Below are 22,052 nucleotides of genomic sequence, written 5' to 3' on the forward strand. Positions count from 1 at the left end.
CTACAACCTCCCCTGGCAGTGCGTTCCAGGCACTCACCACACTGTGTAAAAAACCTGTCTCACACATTCTCCTCTAAACTTTGTCCCATGGACCTTAAACCTATGCCCCCTAGTGACTGACCCCCTAGTGGGAAAGAGTCCCCACCCGTCAACTCTATCTATGCCTCTCATCATCTTGTAGACCTCTATCCAGTCACCCCTCATCCTCCGTCGTTCTAATTCATAGAATTTACAGTGCAGGAGGCCATTCGGCCCATCGAGTCTGCACCGGCTCTTGGAAAGAGCACCCTTCCCAACCGCACACCTCCACCCTATCCCCATAACCCAGTTACCCCACCCAACACTAAGGGCAATTTAGCATGGCCAGTCCACGTAACGTGCACATCTTTGGACTGTGGGAGGAAACCGGAGCAACCGGAGGAAACCCACGCACACACGGGGAGGATGTGCAGACTCTGCACAGACAGTGACCCAAGCCGGAAATCGAACCTGGGACCCTGGAGCTGTGAAGCAATTGTGCTAATCACTATGCTACCGTGCTGCCCACCTTTTTCTAATGAAAACAATCCAAGTCTATTCAGCCTCTCCGCATAATAACCCGCCAGACCAGGCAACATCCTGGTAAATCTCCTCCTGATAGTGTGGCGACCAGAATTGTGCGCAATATTCCAAGTGCGGCCTTACCAAATACAACTGTAGCATGTTTTTATACTCGATGCCCCGTCCAATGAAGACAAGTATTCCATATGCTTTCTTGACTACCTTGTCCACTTGTGTTGCCACTTTCAAAGATCTATGGACCTGTACACCTAGCTCTCTGATTTTCTATATTCCAAAGAGTTTTGCCATTTACTGTATATTTCCTCTCTATGTTAAACCTACCAAAATGCATTATCTCACATTTGTCCGGATTAAACTCCATTTGCCATTTCTCCAACCGATCTATGTCCTGCTGTATCCTGACAATCTTCAATACTGTCACTCCAACCTTGGTGTCATCCGCAAACTTCCAAATCAGACCAGCTACATTTTCCTCCAAATCGTTTTATGTATACTGCAAACAAGAGGCCCCAGCACCGATCCCTGTGGAACACCACTAGTCACAACCTTCCATTCAACAGAAAGTAATCTGCTTGATCTGACTGTTTATTTGGGATGTTGTGATCTGTAATCCTGAACACTGTATATAGTCACTTGTACAGTTGGGACACTTTGCTGCTGATGTGTTCTGTTTAGTTCACACAGTGGGCAAATTGCTTAGTCACATCAATGTGAAGTCACTTGATTGACAGCTTTTTTTATTTGTATCGTTTAAACAAAGTGCCGGTGCCTTTGGCTGCAATTTGGTCACTTTTTGGTAAGGTTTCGCTCGTCTCCAATGAGGGAGCTTCCACAGGAGGTGCACAACTAGCAGGGTGACCAACTATCCCTTATTTAACAGGGTTGTCCAATATCTGAGGCCACTACTGTGCGTCCTGGTCCAATGCTGCCATCTACTTATTTTTCATTATTAACTCTCAGACTCACTTTCTATAGGACCAATGCTCACTTTGTTTTATCATTTTCTTTCTAAATATCGATGGAATCTCTTTACTGTCTTTATATTTCTGGCGAGCTTTCTCTCATTTTCCGTCTTTCCTTGCTGTTTACATTCTGTGCAAAATTCTGGCCTGCCACTCATCCTTGCGCAATGGCATGCTTTTTCTTTAACTTTGATGCAATCTTTCACTTTCTTTAGTTAGATGGTGGAATGTTTCGGTATTGGTGGAATGTATCTATTCTGAAATACCCCCTAAACTGTCCGCCCACTGCATCTCTATTGATCGATCCCTTAGCCTAAACCATTTCGCTTTCGCTAGGTCTGCTTTCATCCCTTCAGACTAGCTCTTATTTAAGTTTAAACTGCTCCTCGGTCTCACCCTGCTCTCTCTCAACCTAAAATGGACGTCGAAGCTGACCTCATTTGAATTGTGATGTCTGCTTCCGGGTGAGGTTGTTGGGGGAGGGGGTGGAGCCTCGCCCTGCTGCCGCTGACCTTCCTCCTCAGCAGCTGAGCTGCCGCCATTTGCAGAACTGCTGGGTGGAGGCAGCCGCGTATCCCGAGCAGGAAGCCGCAGAGCACGCAACCCACCGCCACCATGCTGTCTGCTCGCCTCGTAACCGCCTTCGCCCGGTCTCTCCCCAGGCAGCGAGCCCATGTAAGCGATGCCGAAAGCTCAATCTCTTTGGGAGGCTCTGGAAGCGCGAATCAGACTGTCCGGAGCCGCCTCCTCCGCCATTTTGGGAAGCCAATTTGGTGGGGCCCAGAGTGACTTTGAGCAGAAACTGGACACGTTTATTTGGGGAATCTATTTAATGATTGTTATTTAACATGGTTGGGGCACTTGGTGCGAGAGGACATGGCTGTATTTGTCATAGGTGGAAATTTCTAACAGCCCATGTGTGTCTGAGAGAGGTGCACTGCCAGCGGTCCTGCTGAAGGTCAGGTCCTTTCATGTCTCCTTTACTTCACGACCACGTCTTCAGATGAATTGCAATACATTGATCATCAAACGTATCATTACAGATTTTATTAGTTTTTATAGCGTGTCTTATTTTGCATTCACGAGTTCCGTTTTTGTGGTTGGCTAAAATCCGTGAAGAGCATTGGAAAGGTTTTTCTTTTGTATTTAACTGAACCAAATGTAATGTTTGACAGTTGGGTTAGCAGAATGTTTAGCTTAATTTCTCGGTTGGTGTTGTATTGGCTGTTTATATTGAGTGACATTGAATTAAATCAGTGACTTGCTTTGTATGTTCAGTTAAACAGAAGTATTCAGAATATAGTCTGCAAATGCTGTAGTTAGCAACAATAATGTTAGGGTTTTGTAGCCTTGTGTTAAATTAACAATTGTACAGTGATATTTGGTTAGTCATTTACAGTTTTTAAATAAAGTGTATATCACCTTAGGCCTTGTCTAGCAGTGGGTCACCTCTGTAAATGTGTTTAAGTGGGCAAGTGAAGGTTGAGACAGGTGTTTGTTTGCTTCTCACCCCTGCTAATTCTGAAATTGGGATTAGTGAGAAAATGTCTTTTTAAATTTATCCCATTCGTTGCTCAGTTGGAACCATTCTTGAGTCAGAAGACTGTGGGTTGGCTGACCATTCAGTGCAGTACCAAGACAGTGGTGTTGAACATTTGGAAGGGGGCCTCTTGGATGAAATGTTATATAGAAAATAGAAGCAGGAGGAGGCCATGTGGCCCTTTCAGCCTGCTCTGCCATTTATTATGATCATGGCCGATCATCAAGAACCATACCCCAACCTGTTTTCCCCCATATACCCATGGGTGGCACGTTGGCATAGTGATTAGCACTGTTGCTTCACAGCACCAGGGACCTGGATTCGATTCCCGGCTTGTCTGTCTGTGCGGAGTCTGCACATTCTCCCCGTGTCTGCATGGGTTACCTCTGTGCTCCAGTTTCCTCCCACAAGTCCCGAAAGACATGCTTGTTAGGTGAATTGAACATTCTGAATTCTCCCTCCGTGTACCCAAACAGGTGCTGAAATGTGGCGACTAGGGGATTTTCACAGTAACTTCATTGCAGTGTTACTGTAAGCCTACTTGTGACAGTAATAAAAGATTATTACTTCCTATTATTATATCCCTTGATGCCTTTAGCCCCAAGTGCTATATCTAATTCCTTCTTGAAATTATTATATCCCTTTAGCCCCAAGAGCTATATCTAATTCCTTCTTGAAATTACACTGTTTTTGCCTCAACTACTTTCTGTGGTAGTAAATTCCACAGATTCACCACTCTCTGGGTGAAGAAATTTCTCCTCGCCCAAGTCCTAAAAAGTTTATCCCTTTTCCTGAAACCATGATCCCTAATTCTGGTTTCCCCCCACCATCGGGACATTAAACCAAAAGTCCTGTCTGCCAACTAAGGTGGACACTGACTGATTTAGTGTGGCTGGGTTCAAATTCCTCAGGGCAGCTAGAGGAATTTAAAGTCCATCTGGAAAGAAAGAAAAGCTAAGCTAGCCTATATTCGGCCCATTGAGTCTACACTGGCCCCTGAAAGCGCACCCTACCTAAGCCCACACCCCCAACCTATCCCTTTAACCCAGCAATCCCACCTAAAGTTTGGACACTACGGGCAATTTAGCATGACCAATCCACCTAACCCGCATATCTTTGGTCTGTGGGAGGAAGCCAGAGCACCCGGAGGAAACCCATGCAGACAAGGGGAGAACGTGCAGACAGTTACCCAAGCTGGGAATCAAATCTGGGTCTCTGGCGCTATGAAGGTACAGTGCTAACCACTGCTACTGTGCTGCTCAGTTTTTCCAACATTTTATGCTTTTATCCCACAGCAATGCGGTTGACTTTTAACTGCCCTCCAAAATTGGCCAGCCAGACATTCAAGGACAATTGGGGATGGGCAACAAATGGCCTGCCTTGATGCCCACGTTCCACTAAAAAATTCCTCTGAAGACGAGGGAAGTTATCCCAGTTTTCCTGACCAACATTTATCCCTCACTCAACATAACAAAAATATATCACCTGATCCTTATCACATTGCTGTTGGTGGGAAATTGCTGTGGTGTGGCTGCTGCATTTCTTAGATTACAACAGTGGCTGTAAGAAGTATTCATTAGCTGTAAAGTGTTTTGTTCATCCTATGATCGTGATGGGTGCTATATAATCGTCTTTTTTTAACCTGAACATTTGACTGGGTTGATTAAATATTATCATTTTGTTTTATGGATTATTTGAGGAGAAGCTTCACCTATGCTTTCGCAGATAGCTAGGTCATTTTGCTGCCTTGCATTTGCAGAGACCAAAAGGTCTAAATTCTTAAATTGAGAGATATATGCTAATCTTTGTTTTTGAACCCGATCATCCACTGTAAAACTTGTCTACTGGCCCTGTCCTGCCCAAACACCAAAGCTGAATGTCTCTTAAGTTTACCAAAAGTAATTCAGCAGAGGTGAAATGAAATGAAAACCGCTTACTGTCACAAGTAGGCTTCAAATGAAGTTACTGTGAAAAGCCCCTAGTCGCCGCATTCCGGCGCCTGTTCCGGGAGGCTGGTACGGGAATTGAACCGTGCTGCTGGCCTGCCTTGGTCTGCTTTCAAAGCCAGCGATTTAGCCCAGTGTGCTAAACCAGCCAAGTATAGAGGAACAGGGGGATCTTCGAATGTATGCCCAAAGTTCTCTGTAAGATAGCTGGGCAGGTAAATAAGGTGACCAAGAAGGCACATGCGATGCCTGCCTTTAATAGTTGAATAAAGGTCGTCTGAGTTTTTCTGGGGAAAATTTATTTATTTCTGATTTATTATTTTGTAGGTGGCACGAAATGCCCTTCCTGCAGTCTTTGTAAGCACCAAACATCTTCACACTTCAAGGACATGGCTTCAAAAAACAGGTCAGCCTATAAAAAAAATATCTTGACCAATATTTGTAGACATTCATAATCCACTGTTTATCAGGGAAGATGAAATAAATCAATCATAGTGTGGACAATGAACCATTTTCTTTTACTTGAATTTTGTCTTTGTGTTTACATTCCTTGACTGGCTTCAGCCATATAATTAAGTGAAAGTTACTTGTGTGGGTATGATGGGAATGTGTTTCCTGTTCTGATATCTGGTACAACTGATAGACCTGTAATTCCCTTGGTCTGTGGCAGGCCAAGTGATCATTAATGGTTTCATACTGAGAAGTATAGAGGAACAGGGGGATCTTAGAATGTATGCCCAAAGTTCTCTGTAAGATAGCTGGGCAGGTAAATAAGGTGACCAAGAAGGCACATGCGATACCTGCCTTTAATAGTTGAATAAAGAATATAAGAGCATGGACATTCTGCTAGAATTGTTTAAAACATGAGTTAGGTCACAGCTGAAGTACTGTGTGTAGTTCTGGTCGCTGTACTATGGGAAAGCTGTGGTTGCACTAGAGAGGGTACAGAAGAGATCTGCATGTTGCTTGGACTGGAGAATTTTAGTTATGAGGAAAGAGTGGATAGGCTAGGATTGTTTTATTTGGGACAGAAGGGACTTGAAGACCTAATTGAAAAACTGATAAGAGTCTAGATGGGTTGTATAGGTAAGCCCTTTGATTTAGGGATCTTTAACCAAGAGCATAAATTTGGGCTGCGGGGATTTAGGGAGAAATCTTTTCATCCAGTGGTTGAAGCACGGTAGCATAGTGGTTAGCGCAATTGCTTCACAGCTCCAGGATCCCAAGTTCGATTTGCGTCTGGGTCACTGTCTGTGTGGAGTCTGCACGTTCTCCCCGTGTGTGCGTGGGTTTCCTCCGGGCGCTCCGGTTTCCTCCCACAGTCCAAAGATGTGCGTGTTAGGTGGATTGGCCATGCTAAATTGCCCTTCGTGTCCAAAGATTGTCCTTAGTGTTGGATGGGGTTACTGGGTTATGGGGATAGGGTGGTTTGGGCTTTGGTAGGGTGCTCTTTCCAAGAGCCGGTGCAGACTCGATGGGCCGAATGGCCTCCTTCTGCACTGTAAATTCTATGATCCGGAACTCTGGGTGAGAGAGACAGACAGAAACCCTCAAACATTTAAAAAGTACTTGGATGTGCTGTAATCACCAAGTGTGGGAAAGTGGGATTAGGCTGGATGGTTATTTGTTAACTGTCGCAGACATAATGGGCCAAATGGTCTCCTTGTGTGGTAAATTTCTATGATTAGCTCAGTTTTAGGAGGCTAGTGGGCATATCATCACCTTGAAACTCTCAATTAGTCTATTCTTTTATTCTTTCATGGGATGTGAGCATCATTGACAAGGCCAACATTTGCCCAACCTTAATATTCCATTCTGTGCCATCATATTAAATTTTCATATCCCTTGTCAATAGTGTTCTAGTGATATTGATATAAGATTGTGGAAACCCATAGTGATGCTTAATTTTTAATTGTTTCACTTGCATTGGATGTGATTTGTCAGTCAGGAAACTTGATGGTTGGGATTTGCTGAGCAACCCACTGCGTGTCTTATGGTGGAGGGAGGCGGCCCGCCATTGGCTGGCAGCGGTATCTTGTCCCAGCGTAGTCTATGGGGCTTTCCGTTGAATACACCCCTCGTCGCCAGGAAACCTGTCGTGGGGGTACGCGGTCAGCGGTGCCCGAAAAAGCTCCAGAATCACTATAGTTTCACAGCTCTGATGTTTTCCATTAGGTACTGCAGAGGTTTCCTCCATTCTGGAAGAACGTATCTTGGGAGCTGACACTTCTGCTGACCTGGAGGAGACTGGTCGTGTGCTATCAATCGGTGATGGTATCGCCCGTGTATATGGTCTCAGGAATGTACAGGCCGAAGAAATGGTGGAATTCTCCTCTGGCCTGAAGGTAACTTAAGCTCTAAAATGCTTTTGGTGGATTCATGGAAAGATGAACCAAAAGGAAACTCTAACTTGCATTTACACATGCAGAATCTTAAATTCATACAAGTACAGCCAAGCATCACCAATAATCATTAGGGTTTTCTTTCAAAATATGTTGGCCGCCAACAATTAGAAGGATAGCTTATTCGTTTTTTTTTTTGTTCATGTGGAAATTGCACCTCCTGGACCACACTTAAACTTTTTTTAAAAATTAATTTACGGGTTGTGGACCTCGCTGGCTAGGCCAGCATTTATTGCCCATCCCTAGTTGCACTTCAAAATGTGTTGGCATGCTGCCTTCTTGAACCGCTGCAGTCCTGAGGTTTGATACACCCACAGTGCTGTTGGGGAGGAAGGTCCAGGTATTTAACCCAGCAACCATGAAGGAATGGTGATATGTTTCCATGGCGAGTGGCTTAGAGGGAAACTTCCAGGTGGTGGTGTTCCCTGGTATCTGCAGCTCTTGTCCTTTTAGATGATAGGTGTGGGTTTGGAAGATGCTGCCTAAGGAACCTTGGTGATTTCCTGCAGTGCATCTTGTAGATGGTACACATGGCTGCCACTGTTCGTAGGTGGAGGAGGGATTAAATGTTTATGGAATGGAGATGGTGTTGAGCTTCTTGTGTTGTTGGAGTTGCACTCGTCTAGGCAAGTGGAGAGTATTTCATTACACTCCTGGCTTGTGCCTAATAGGCAGTGGACAGGCTTTGGGGAATCAGAAGATGAATTACTCGCTGCAGGATTCCTAGTCTTTGACCTGCTCTGTCAGTCACAGCATCTATATGGCTTGTCTAATCCAATTCCTGGTTAATGGTAACCCCCAGGATGTTAATAGTGGGGCATTTAGCAATGTCAATGCCATTGAATGCCAAGGGACAATGGTGAGATCTCTCTTGTTGGAGATTGTCATTGCCTGGCACTTGTGTGGTGTGAATGTTACTTGCCACTTGTCAGCCCAAGCTGAAGCTAATGAGTTCAGTGTAATTGAGAATATCAATTTGATAATTCTGCCCTCTGATTATATAGTCCCTGCTCCCTTTTCATAGAAACTTATTTTGTCATAAGGCCTGGGTTTGATTCCCAGAAGATGCTGAAATAACTGGTCTCGGGCGGGATTGCGGTAGCAGTAGTATAATTGATTTCTGTACCATGCTTAGATAATTTAGCCAGTGTTCCTGTCCCTAGCCGTTATGCAGTAGCTCCTCCTATCACATGTACTTGTGTAGATGTTCGATGAGGACAAAATTAGGCTCCAGTATAAGGCCCTTTTCGCTGAACTGTCTGCCAATGCTTGCTATCTAGGTTAAGGAATGACCACTTGGGCTAGATAGTGGAGAGCAGCCAGTAAGGTACAGTATCCCAAGAGAAGTCCATATTTTCAGAAGAGACATTTTTCCCTTTGAGAGAGCTGTGAAGTGGCATGGTATGCAAAGATACACCCATTTCTGCAAGCAAAAGAAAAATCTGCACCAGGATCATTTCTAGCTATTCCCGTGTGTATCCTGGTAATTGGCTCGAAGCTGTATTAAGACCTATGTACAAACCAGTCATTTCTGTCTGTACTCCAGCCTGCTCATTTTAGTCAGAAGGCAGCAGGATTCTTATTGTTCTCTAACTTAGTTTGTGTCTTTCAGGGAATGTCTCTGAACTTGGAACCTGACAATGTTGGTGTTGTCGTATTTGGTAATGACAAGCTAATTAAGGAAGGAGACGTTGTGAAGAGAACTGGCGCCATTGTGGATGTTCCTGTAGGAGAGGAGCTGCTTGGACGTGTTGTAGATGCTCTGGGTAATGTCATTGATGGAAAGGTAAGGATTGCTCTTTGAAAAATTACCTTGGTTTTGTATTTATCAGGATGACTCCTGATAGTATTAGTCTGACTATCTTGTTAAAATGATCACAGTAAAATATATGCTTTAACTCTTTATGCAGTGAACTGCACTTTGTTTTAATTTTGGGTAAAAATATATATTTTTGCTTTGATACGTATTTTGCGGGAGCCCATTGCGTTTTTACAGTACAGAACTAGGCCATTTGCCCCTTTGCTCTATACAGGAATTTATGTATTATGAGCGTCCTTTTGCCAATCTTTATCTAATCCTATCTGCATAGCCTTCTGCTTTATTTCACATGCTGATTTATCTTCCCTTTAATTGTTTCTCTTTTCTGGAGTTGTGATCTAGATTTGTAAAATTCTCACTCTGAACTGAAAACAGCTCCCAAGTTCATCTGGCAAAACTTAACCTGCCCATGTTATTGGAGTGATCAAGTCACATTGCCGTTTCTCCTTTTTTGGATCCTTTTGCTTGTAGAAATTTGAATGCTCCGTCAGAAAGCTCAGCATTTTACCTTTCTCTCACAGGGTCCACTTGGAGCCAAGATCCGTAGACGTGTGGGGCTGAAAGCCCCTGGTATTATTCCTAGGATCTCGGTGCGAGAGCCCATGCAGACTGGCATTAAAGCTGTAGATAGTCTAGTGCCCATTGGCCGTGGCCAGCGAGAGCTTATCATTGGTGACCGACAGACTGGGTAAGAGCCTTGCATTGAAACAGTTTTAGTAAAGCTAGCTTCTGTGATGTAATTATAAACAAATAAAGTGAGACTAGTGGTCTGATTAGCAGTCTTATTTCCCCTCGATACTCTTTTGAAACATGAATTTTTCAATATTGTATTGACAAGTGTTGCTTCCCCTCCACCCTACTCTTTACCCTTCTAATCTAGAGACACGGAGATCACCTTTGTGCTACTGTTACCCTATCTGAAATTAGTTATAACTATCGTGGTGCAGTTAATGGACTTGAGATGTTTTAGATTTGTATGGCTTGGGCATCCTAATAAACCTGTTCTGACTCTGAAGTGCTCTGTGTAATGTGTGTGATACAGGTGCTGGAATGTGGCAACTAGGGGCTTTTCACAATAACGTCATTGAAGCCTACTTGTGACAATAAGTGATTATTATTATTCCTTCTGTTTGTTTCAGCAAAACTGGTATTGCCATTGATACCATCATCAATCAAAAGCGATTCAATGAGGGCACTGATGAGAAGAAAAAGCTGTACTGTATCTATGTTGCCATTGGTCAGAAGAGGTCCACTGTGGCTCAGCTAGTTAAGAGATTGACAGATGCAGGTGAGAGTTCATGTTGAGCAGTTAATCTTTGATGTGGCATGAATTCTACACTTTGCACGAGGCCTGGGTTGGGTGACAAAATCATCCAAGGTCCTATAGAAAATGGGGTTCAAAAAAGAGGGTGTCATTGATCACAAATTGAGTTACAATTAGCATAAGTAATGGCTTCTACACTGATGTATATCCTTATTCTGAGTTGTCATGAGCCTAATTTTATTTGTGTTTCTGACTTCTAGATGCCATGAAATACACCATTGTGGTCTCAGCCACAGCCTCTGATGCTGCCCCACTGCAGTACCTGGCCCCATATTCTGGCTGCTCTATGGGAGAATATTTCCGGGATAATGGCAAACATGCACTAATCATCTATGATGACTTGTCTAAACAGGTCAGTGCTGTCTTGTTCTCCGGAGTGGGTTTGCTTTAGATTCCTTGACTTTTTTCTAAACCTGAGATTTCTGGTCAGACATTTGTTTCCTGTTTTACCAAAAGATAGTTCTCTGGTCATGACAGAGCAGATTGCTTGCTGGTAATTTTCTGCCAGAAAGAACTGACTTTTAGTATAGTATCCTTAGCAAGGAGCCACTAGTGTGGAAAGAATTGCAAGTGCTGAAACTCTTCCACATCGTGGGTCTTGAGTCAGAGCTTAGTTTGAATAGGCTGGATTTAAATCCTTGTTTTTGGAATGCATCTTATTTTTGCCTATCTGGAAGTTTTGGTTATTTGCTTGCTGAAACTTGGAACTGTTTACTTGAAGTAGGAACTGTATTTTTTCATCTTTTCCAAAAGATTTTTCATTTTGGTGGATTATGAAATTACCAGAAGAGTTTGTCTCAAAGACAAGGCTGACGATAACACTGGCTGATTTTATTTCTCCCCTGCCTGACTGCCTTGTCTAGTGGCACCAAATCATTTGCCATTACTGTATTTTGACTAAACATAGGAAATAGCAGGAGTTGGTCATGCTGCCCCTTGAGTAGTTAATTCAGCACTTATCAAGAACCAAACTTGGGATCTCAATGGGAACATTTTTCTTGAGATTCCGCTATTAGTCTTTTAATTGGTTCCAGCCTCTAGGTTCAACTTTGGGATCCATACTGCGAATGGATTTTTAAAAACTGCTAGATTTTGAACAAAATTCAAATTCTCACTTTTTCATTGAGATTCTGATTTTTGAAAAGGACATTTGGGAACAAATTTTACCCATACACCTTTAAAATAGTTAAATATCCATAATACAATCGACTCCAACATCCTGTTCCACTTTACTACTGTGTAATGAGAATTGTAATAGTCATTGTCTTGAACTTGCTTAAATCTCTTTCAGGCTGTTGCCTACCGCCAGATGTCCCTGCTGCTGCGTCGTCCCCCAGGTAGAGAGGCCTACCCTGGTGATGTGTTCTACCTGCACTCGCGTCTCCTGGAGAGAGCAGCCAAAATGAATGATAACTTTGGTGGTGGCTCCCTCACTGCTCTTCCTGTCATTGAGACCCAGGCTGGTGATGTGTCTGCTTACATTCCAACCAATGTCATCTCCATTACTGATGGTCAAGTAAGTTGTAAAAGCACAAATTATTCTCTGCTGCTTTTGCAGATAATTTAAGCAGGTCGTCTTTGAATTATTTATGGAAAGAGGAACATGGATACATTTTAGAACACTAATTGATCACTTTTCAACAATACTTTATCTTTGTTTACAATTTAACACTGGTCAGTTACAGTAAGCAGCACTGGGTTTGTTTGCAATTTAACACTGGCCAGTTACAGTAAGCAACACTGGATTTGTTTACAATTTAACACTGGCCAGTTACAGTAAGCAGCACTGGGTTTGTTTACAATTTAACACTGGCCAGTTACAGTAAGCAACACTAGGTTTGTTTACAATTTAACACTGGCCAGTTACAGTAAGCAACACTAGGTTTACACTTGACTTTGGGAGCCAATAGATTGTTGGGAGACGCAAGCCAACCGTAAATGGTATAAAGGACATGACCAATGATTTGAGCTTCATTGGAGAATAAAACGATATGCAACATTTTATTGCATATCCATGCTGCAAAACTAATGGTGATAGTGCATTTGATCTGATGCGTAACCTTGTAAGCAGTACTGCCTGGTCGTGCATTAAATTTCCTGTTTAATGTTGTATTGGCTTTCATGTGATTCCTTTTTTTCTTAGATCTTCTTGGAAACTGAACTGTTCTACAAAGGTATCCGCCCAGCTATCAATGTGGGTTTGTCTGTGTCACGTGTAGGATCTGCTGCCCAGACCAAAGCCATGAAACAGGTATTCAATGAAAAGCTTTTATCAGGTTTTTAAATTCTTGTCTGACCCAATAGTCCAACGCTGCTACCAGGACTTTAATTATTTGAATCCCACTCTGCTTTAGTGAACTAATTTATCAATTTTTCAAACTCCAAAGCATAGGCATGCTTGTTGCTAAATGTTATTGAAACAGGAAGATTGAATTATATCCTAGAAGTCAAATTAGGGAGCCTAAGACATTACATCGGACAGGGTTTTATTTGTTTAATGAATAGCTAAGTGATACAGCCGTGAAGGTCCCAGATTGCATGCTTAGTCTACTTTGCACACTGCAATTGATATCAATTTAATTGGATACAAAAATTAAGCAGTCCACAACTGCTGGAAGTGGGAGTTGGGCGGTTGGCAAGGATAGCTCTGCCCCTACTTGAAATCCTGCTTCTCTTTCACCCTACCCCATTCAGACTTGCTAGTCAACTAACCTGCCAGCATTCATAAATGGTTACATTGGGTGAGGCTAGAAAAAGGATGTTTGTTCAACCTGTGTCTGCAAGAGTGCACATGAGTATGCTTGGATTTATTATTTCTTCACTCTTGAGCAGTTTGAAGAAATGTTGAGTAATGAGTAACTATTGATTCTTGGTTTTTACGATTTATAGGTGGCTGGTACCATGAAGCTGGAGCTGGCTCAGTTCCGTGAGGTGGCAGCTTTTGCCCAGTTTGGCTCTGACTTGGATGCTGCCACACAACAATTGTTGAATCGTGGTGTTCGTTTGACAGAGCTGCTCAAACAAGGACAGTATGGTGAGTGTGGTCCCATGTTGTAAAAGACGTGCTTTTACGAAGGGGCTGGTTTAGCTCACTGGGCTAAATCGTTGGCTTTGAAAGCAGACCAAGGCAGGCCAGCAGCACGGTTCAATTCCCGTAACAGCCTCCCTGAACAGGCGCCGGAATGTGGCGACTAGGGGCTTTTCACAGTAACTTCATTGAAGCCTACTTGTGACAATAAGCGATTGTCATTTCATTTCATTTATTTAGAGCCATGACTACTGAGCGTCCCAACAGCATACTCTCACTATTATAATGTAAAGAAATGGCCTGATTTCTCTTTTATTTCTTCTTCTATCATAAGTAAGACTGGTAGGGTGCACCATGAATAGGCCTGCAAATGCAACAAACAAATGATTATCTGCAAGTCCTAAGCATGTTTGCACATAAACTCTGACTGATTGTTATAAAACGTGTAGGCCTTACTCAGCTCACACTACACCTATCAGGATGTACCTTAGTATAACACTAAAGAATTACTTTCTAAAACTTGAGAAGCGTTTTCAGCTAAAGGTCTGGCAAGTGTACAGAAAAATCTGAAACCCAGACCAAGAGGATAGTTAAAAGATTTGTGGGACCTATTATGGACAAAATGTTGTCCAGGCAAAGGTATGACTGAGGTACTGGATCAGTATTTTCCATCTGCCTCTGCAATTGTTGTGGAAAGGAGATGCTAAGGATGGCAGATAGGAGACTGAACATCTAAAACCATCGAAACCTGTTTGGTGTGAAGTATTGGAGCTGCATTCATCTGGTCAGATGAAGAGTATTCCATCACACTTCTGACGTATGCCTTGATGTATAGTGGTAGACAAGCTTTGGGAGTCAGGAGGTGAGGCACTTACGACAGAATATTCAGCCTCCGATCTCTTGTAGCCATATTATTTGCGGCTGGTCCAGTTAAGTTTCTAGTCAGTGAAGATGTTGATATGGGGGATTCCAACAATGCCCTTGGTTTGACTTCTTGTTGGAGATGATGCCTGGCACTGTGTGGCACAAATGTTTTTTGCCATCTATCAGCGCAAGTTTGAATGCTTATGTCTTGCTGCTTTAGCTTTAACTGAGGAGTCGCAAATGGTTTTGAACATTGTGCAATCATCAGCGAACATCAGCTCTTATGGGGGGAAGGCTGTTAATAAAGCAGCTGAAGATGGTTGTGTCTAGGACATCACCCCCTTTGCTGATATTGGGCCAGTAATTGGCCAAAATGGATTCCTCCTGATTTTTGTGGGCAGGACATACCTGGACATTTTTCCACGTTGTCCGGTAGATACCAGTATTATTGATATACAAGAACAGCGTGGCTAATTCTGAAGTACAAATTTTCAGCGCTACAGGGGAAATGGGCATCTGTAATAGTGAGGACCTCAGGCCAGGATGGATCACTTGCCTGGCACTTCCGGCTGAAGATGGTTGCAAATACTTCAGCCTTATATGCCTGTTGTGAATTAACGCCTTTGTGTTGCCTTCCAGTTCCCATGGCTATTGAGGAGCAAGTGGCAGTTATTTACGCTGGTGTCAGAGGTCACTTGGATAAAATGGAGCCTAGCAAGATCACAAAGTTTGAACCTGCTTTCCTGGCCCACGTGAAGAGTCAGCATCAGGATGTGTTGGAATCAATTAGGTAAGGAGGTCAATCTGAATGTTTGTCTCGTCACTCAGAAAATTTCAGTTTGCCATCTTATTTTCTGTCATTTTGGAACATAGCTGAAAATTACTTTCAAGCCAAAAATTCACCCTGGATGTGTTAAATATTATTCAAAAAGTATAGTTATAGGGCCTTTTTTCAAAGGTCTGATAACTTCAGTTTATGTTGCACATTGACCCTTTTAGAACATACACCATTTCCTTGTCTCTTGTGTTGTCTATTATGTAATCTTGAGCCAAGAAGCTAAGTGGCTTTCTTGCCAGTTTATCGTCATTGGTATTCTGAAACTCGCCAATAAAATCTGAAACTGGCCAGTAAAATGTATGATAGTGCTGCCTTGCTCTATCATAGAGGTTAACAGAACAGGAGTTGTCAGTTCAGCCCACTTGTCTGTGATAGAAAAGGAAAATATTCAACAGCTCGGGCAGCATCTGGAGAGAGAAGCAGAGTTAACATTTCAGGTTGATGACCTTTCTAGTGGGGGAAAGATTGAATGTAATGAGACTTAAGCAAGTCCAGAAGCAGAGCAAGATCAAAGAGAAAGAACATCTGGGGCAGAAAGCAGCAGAGATCAAATTACAAAAGGGATGAGGCAAAAGAGGTTGGTAATGAACAAATAGGCAAAAGGAGGAGCTGTAAATGGCAATAGCAAAATCATTACTAAGCTGCCCTCTGAAAATGGAGCAGCGGTTATGATCCGAGTTTCAACAGTGTTCGATATTTTGGAAAGGCAGAAAGGAAAAGGAAGTGTGGTAGCTCTGTTAATAAAAGATGAGGTCTGTGCAAAAGCAAGAAACTCTCTTGATTCAGAACATCAGTTTTTCGGCGGTGCAGTGGTTAGCACATTCAATAAGGTGACACATGAAAGGTTCCTGCACAAGATATTCTCTTAATCTCCTACATGAGAAAATATCAGCCATGATTGAATGGTGGAGCAGACTCGATGGGCGGGGTGGCCTAATTCTGCTCCTATGTCTTATGGTCTTATGACTGAAATCCCTCATCCCTGCTATCATTCTGGTAAATCTCTTCGCCTCTCCAAGCTTAATGTGGTGCCCAGAATGGGACTTGGTACTCCAGCTGAAAGTGTCTTTAAAGGGCAAGCATAACTCCCTTGCTTTTATAATCCCAAGTCTCTCTTTTATAAAGCTAAGTATTTGTATGCCTTTTTAACAGCCTATCTTTCCATGTATTCCTTTTTAAAGAACTTCAAAGAATTCAGTCAAGTTCATCACTTAACAAATCTGCTGACTTTTATCCAATACTTATCCAAGTGCCAATTGGAGCTGTGTCAAACTTTCCCAACCACCAGTGTCAGGCTCATTGGCCTGTATTTGACAGGATTATCCCCTTTTCACTGTATAATTTTCAGCCCTTCATTCCTCTGACACCAGCCCCATACTGAAGGAGTGTTGGAAAGCTGTGTCCAGAGCTTCTGGACTTTTACACCCTTGTTTCCCTCCGTAACCTTGGATCTGTTCCTTCTGGACGTGGCGACTTAAAAGGTTGTCAGTCCTCAAAAGTAAGGTTCCCCAACTTAATCTATTTTAATTCTTTTTTAAAAAATATTTTTTATTCTCCTTTTCCACATTTTCTCCCAAATTTACACCCACCAACAACAAACAATAATCAGTAACAAATATGTCAATCCTCATATCAATAACAATGATCCCATCGTCCCACCAAACCCCAAACATTAGCCCGCATGTTCACATAAACAAATGACAAAAAGGAATCCGGAATCACCTATAGTCACCGTTATCCAGTTCTTGAAAGTGCATGATGAATAATACCCATGAATTGTAGAACCCTCCATCCTTCCCCTCAGTTCAAACTTGACCGCCTCAAGAGTCAAGAATTCCAACAAGTCCCCCTGCCACGCCAGGGCACAGGGTGGAGAGGTTGCTCTCCATCCCATCAGGATCCGATCAACGAGGCGAAGGCTACAACATCTGCCTCCGCACCTGTTTCCAACCCTGGCTGGTCCTACACCCCGAATATGGCCACCCGGTGGCCCGGGTCCAGTTTCACGTGCACCACTTTAGAAATTACCCTAAAAACCTCCTTCCAGTAATCCTCTAGCTTTGGGCAGGACCAAAGCATATGAACGTGATTAGCGGGGGCAACGTTCACACACCCCTTCTATTCCTTCAAAGAATTGGCTCATCCTTGCCCTCGTGAGGTGTGTTCTGTGTACCACCTTCAGCTGTATCAGCCCCAACCTCGCACACTAGGTGGAGGCATTCACTCTCCGGAGCACCTCACACCAGAACCCCTCCTCCATATCCTCTCCCAACTCTTCCTACCACTTTGCTTTGATCCCTTCCAGTGGCGCCTTCTACTCTTCCAAAATAGCTCCATACACCGCTGACACTACCCCCTTCTCCAGTCCCCCTGTTGTCAGCACCTCCTCCAGCAATGTGGAGGCCGGCTCCACCGGGAAGCTCTGTATCTCCTTTCTGGCAAAATCTCGAATCTGCATGTATCTAAACATTTCCCCCTGCTCAAGCCCATACTTCGCTTCCAGCTCCTTCAGCCCTGCAAACCAACCCTGAAGAAACAAATCTTTTGGTGTCTTAATCCCCTTCTCCTCCCGTTTCCGAAAATTCCCCCCCCCCCCCCCGGCTCAGATCTGTGGTTCCCCGAATCAGCATTTCCCATGACCCTGTCTCCAACCCGAAGTGTTGGCGAAACTGCCTCCAAATTCTCAATTAAGGTATTATTACTGGACTCCTAGTACTTCCCCGGTTCTATCGGGAGCGGCGCTGTTGCTAGTGCTTTTAATCCCGACCCCCTGCACAAACTCTCCTCCATTCTGACCCACTGGGAATCAACCCCTCTGACCCAGCTCTGCACCTTCTCCACATTTGCTGCCCAGTAGTAATACATCAGGTTCGGAAGACCCAAACCCCCTGCCTGCCTTCCCCTCTGTAGCAGCACTTATCTAACTCTGGCCACCTTCTCTCCCCATATGAACAAAGTAATCCTTCCCTCAATCTCTCTGACAAAAACCTTTAGCAGGAAAGTCGGCAGGCATTGAAAAATAAACTGAAATCGCAGCAACGCGTTCATTTTAACCGCCTATACCCGACCGACCAGCCAGTGACAGAGGGAGACCATCCCACCTTGCCAGATCAGCTTTCACTCTCCCCACCAAACCAGAAATGTTGTACCTGCGGAGCCCGTCCCCACTCCCGGACAACGTGCACCACCAGGTACCTAAAGTGCGCCCCTGCCCCCACCCGAGACACCACAAAATACTCACTCTTGTCTAGATTTAGTTTGTACCCCGAGAGACCCAATACTCGCAGCAGCTCCAATATTCCCCCTATTGACACTCAGTTCCGACACGTATAACAGCAAATCATCGGCATATAAGGACACCCTATGCTCTATTCCCCCCCCCCCCCCCCCGGCACTATTCCTTTCCATACCCCCGAACTTCTTAATGCGATGGCCAATGGCTCAATCGCGAGTGCAAACAGCAGGGGAGACCTAGGACAACCCTGCCTAGTCCCACGGTGGAGAGAAAAGTATCTCGAGCTGATGGTGTTTGTGCGGACACTCTCTCTCGGCTCCTTATATAGTAGCTTTACCCAGTTCACAAATCTTGGTCCAATCCCAAACCGCTCCAGAACTGCCATCAAGTACCCCCCTTCTACCCGGTCAAACGCCTTCTCAGCGTCCAGTGCCACAACCACCTCTATTTCCTTCCCCTTTGCCGGTGCCATAATGACGTTCAATACCCGTCCAACGTTTGAAAAGAGCTGCCTCCCTCTCACGAACCCCGTCTGATCTTCACCCATCACCTTTGGGAGACACTCCTCCAGCCTACCCGCCAGTACCTTTGCCAATATTTTTGCGTCCACATTCAGAAGCGATATGGGCCTATACGACCCACACTCTGTCGGATCCTTATCTTTTTTTAGCAACAGGGATATCGATGCCTGCCCAAAGTTTGTGGCAACCCCCCCCTTCCCTATCGCCTCTTCAAACCTCCCCACCATCAGGGGTGCCAGCTTATCCTTGAATTTTTTATAATATTCCACCGGAAGCCCTGCTGGCCCCGCCATTTTCCCCGACTGCATCCTCCGAATCGCATCCTTTATCTCCTGCTCCACTATCGCTCCTTCTAATGTAGCCCTGTCCCCCTCCCCTAACCTCGGGTACTCCAACCCATCTAGAAATTTCTGTATCTCAGCTATTTTAATTCTATCCAATATTGTTAGCTTGAGGTCACGTACCAACCGACTCGAGAACAGCTGCTTCCCTACTGCCATCAGACTTTTGAATGGACCTACCTCTTATTAAGTTGATCTTTTCTCTACATCTTGCTATAACTAACATTATATTCTGCAGTCTCTCCATCCTTCCCTATGTACGGTATGCATTGTTTGTACAGCATGCAAGAAACAATACTTCACTGTATACTAACACGTGACCATAAAAATCAAATTAAATCAGCTGCCCTTTTGACTGCTACGTATGCAGCAGCCTCGTCTCTCATGAAGGGTGCAAGTACCTCAGTTATGACCACTGCTGGTACAAGAAAATACATTTTGATACAAGTCAATCTCCTTTTTTGGGTTCCCAATAAGCCTCCTACTTTGACTACCTTTTTAATATTTACAAGTTTATAGATTGTGTTTGGGCATCTTAATAATAATAATTGTATTGTCACAAGTAGGCTTCCATTAACACTGCAATGAAGTTACTGTGAAAAGCTGCTCGTCGCCACATTCCTGTGCCTGTTCGGGTGCACAGAGAATTCAGAACGTCTAATGATGTCTGATCTACATTCCTACTACTTTGTCCTTCTGTTGAGATCACCTTTATATTTCCTGTTTTCAGTTTGGTTTTCTATTGTGAGCCTTACAAACAAAGAAATAAGGAGCAGGAATAGGCCATTCAGCCCATTGAACTATTTAATACGGTCATGGCTGCTCTGATAGTAACCTCAAATCTACATCTTGCCTACTCCCAATAACCTTGCCCCCCCCCGCCGTTTATCTAGAATCTAATAATCTTGTCACAAGTAGGCTTACATTAACACTGCAATGAAGTTACTGTGAAAAGTTCCTAGTTGCCTCATTCCAGCACCTGTTCGGGTACACAGAGGGAGAATTCAGAATGTCCAATTCACCTAACAGCACATCTTTCGGGACTTGTGAGAAGAAAACAGAGCACCCGGAGGAAACCCACGCAGTCATTGGGAGAACGTGCAGGCTCCGCACCGACAGTGACCCAAGCCGGGAATCGAACCTGGGAGCCTGGAGCTGTGAAGCAACTGTGCTAACCACTGTGCTAATGTGCCGCTCACCAAGCTATAAAAATATTCAAAGACTGCTTCCACCACCTTTTCAGGAAGAGAGTTCCAAAGACCCCTCAACCCTCTTGAGTTTTAAATGGGTGACCCTTTACTTTTAAACAATAACCCCTAGTTCTAGATTCTCGCATAAGAGGCAGCATACTGAAGCACAACCCCTCTACTTTTGTGTTCTATTCCCCTCGCAATGAATGATAACATTGTAACTTTCCTGATTACTTGGTGTACCTCCGTACTATCCTTAGGTTTGCCATAAGTCTCCCATTTTCTGTTTTTCATTTTAATCTCTATATTAGTCAACCAGAGATCTCTATGAATACCCTCCTTTTTCCTCTATGGAGGAATGGGACAACTCTACCTTAATCACATCCTATGTAAAACTTACCAATCAATCACTGATTCCAATCAAAAGAAACCTTTTCAACTGAAATTAGTTCTCCTTCAGTTGAATATTTTTTGTTCCTTGTTCCATCCCTATTCTAAACCTTAAACGTCCCCAAATGCTCACTAATTGAAACATACTCAATTTGGTTCACATCATTTCCCAAAACTAGATCTATTATTTCCTTCGTTGTCGAACTGGGGACACCCTGAAGAAAGCCACTTTGATCCTTATACAGTTATTAAAGTCTCTTGTATAGTTCTTGATTTTTTTTCTGGAAATTGGCTGGGAATTTCTACTTTTGGGTCTGTAGTGTGCAGCTGGTAGTGTAATACCTCCTGTTCTTTGGCCGTAAGCAAATAGTTTTCTTTGGCTGCTCCGTTACATCATCTGGTATAAGTGCTATAATTTTAATCAATCCTTCCATCTTTTTGTGTCCTCGACCTGGAATACCTGTAACCATCAACCACTTTTTAAGACCAGTCTGTTTTTGTCACATGGCAACCTGTGCCGACAACTCGGCAACCTTTTTTACCATTCTATATGCATTTATGCATAGTTTAAGCTCATCTTTGACTGTCTCGCATTTGTTTGAACCTTTCTATTTCTGAACTTTAAAAAAATTTGATCTCTTTGTTGCAGGACTGAGGGCCAAATAAATACTGAAATGGAAGCCAAGCTGAAGAAGATTGTTGTGGACTTCTTGTCCACCTTTGAGGTGTAAGCCTACTCCTGTGTCTACCAACCTGTCTTGTGAATGTTTGGCTGAGTGCTCTGGTTCCTCATCACATAAACTGTTGGAAAACAGTTTATGCTTTTGTTTAAAATGTACAGAAGGTTTTTGCTTCCGAGAATAAAATGTTCCACTTGATGTCTTGCGTTTGGCTTTTCCTCCTGCATGTTAATTTACAGTGAAGAAAGTTAGTGCTGTGCTGATTAAGACAATATTGATAGAAACAATAGTAGTTCCTTCTTTCTACTTGACCATTTTCTTTCTCATGTGAGTTTATTGGATATGGTGTTAGCAACATGACACTAATGTTAATCCCCATTTGAACACTGCTATTTAATCCCCGTGCATTTC

General features: G+C 43.5%; 1 protein-coding gene across 1 annotated transcript; it reads left to right on the forward strand.

The window, feature by feature from the left end:
* The first annotated feature begins 2,021 nt into the window (after positions 1 to 2,021).
* Positions 2,022 to 21,839, forward strand: atp5fa1 (ATP synthase F1 subunit alpha). Its single transcript, XM_072497488.1, has 12 exons — positions 2,022 to 2,198; positions 5,337 to 5,415; positions 7,185 to 7,354; positions 9,024 to 9,197; positions 9,752 to 9,918; positions 10,370 to 10,518; positions 10,755 to 10,906; positions 11,846 to 12,070; positions 12,698 to 12,805; positions 13,444 to 13,588; positions 15,086 to 15,236; positions 21,611 to 21,839. Exons 1-12 carry the CDS (start codon positions 2,139 to 2,141, stop codon positions 21,690 to 21,692), a joined length of 1,662 nt encoding a protein of 553 aa, XP_072353589.1. The 5' UTR covers positions 2,022 to 2,138; the 3' UTR covers positions 21,693 to 21,839.
* Positions 21,840 to 22,052: the final 213 nt, after the last annotated feature.

The sequence above is a fragment of the Scyliorhinus torazame genome, chromosome 3, assembly GCF_047496885.1.
Source record: "Scyliorhinus torazame isolate Kashiwa2021f chromosome 3, sScyTor2.1, whole genome shotgun sequence".
NCBI classification, from domain to species: domain Eukaryota; kingdom Metazoa; phylum Chordata; class Chondrichthyes; order Carcharhiniformes; family Scyliorhinidae; genus Scyliorhinus; species Scyliorhinus torazame.

Bases quoted from the DNA above. Each gene is read 5' to 3' on its own strand.
- atp5fa1 (XM_072497488.1), top strand. From the start codon at position 2,139: ATGCTGTCTGCTCGCCTCGTAACCGCCTTCGCCCGGTCTCTCCCCAGG. The intron at 10,519-10,754 runs GTGAGAGTTCAT...TCTGACTTCTAG, and splicing joins TAAGAGATTGACAGATGCAG to ATGCCATGAAATACACCATT. The intron at 15,237-21,610 runs GTAAGGAGGTCA...TCTTTGTTGCAG, and splicing joins GATGTGTTGGAATCAATTAG to GACTGAGGGCCAAATAAATA.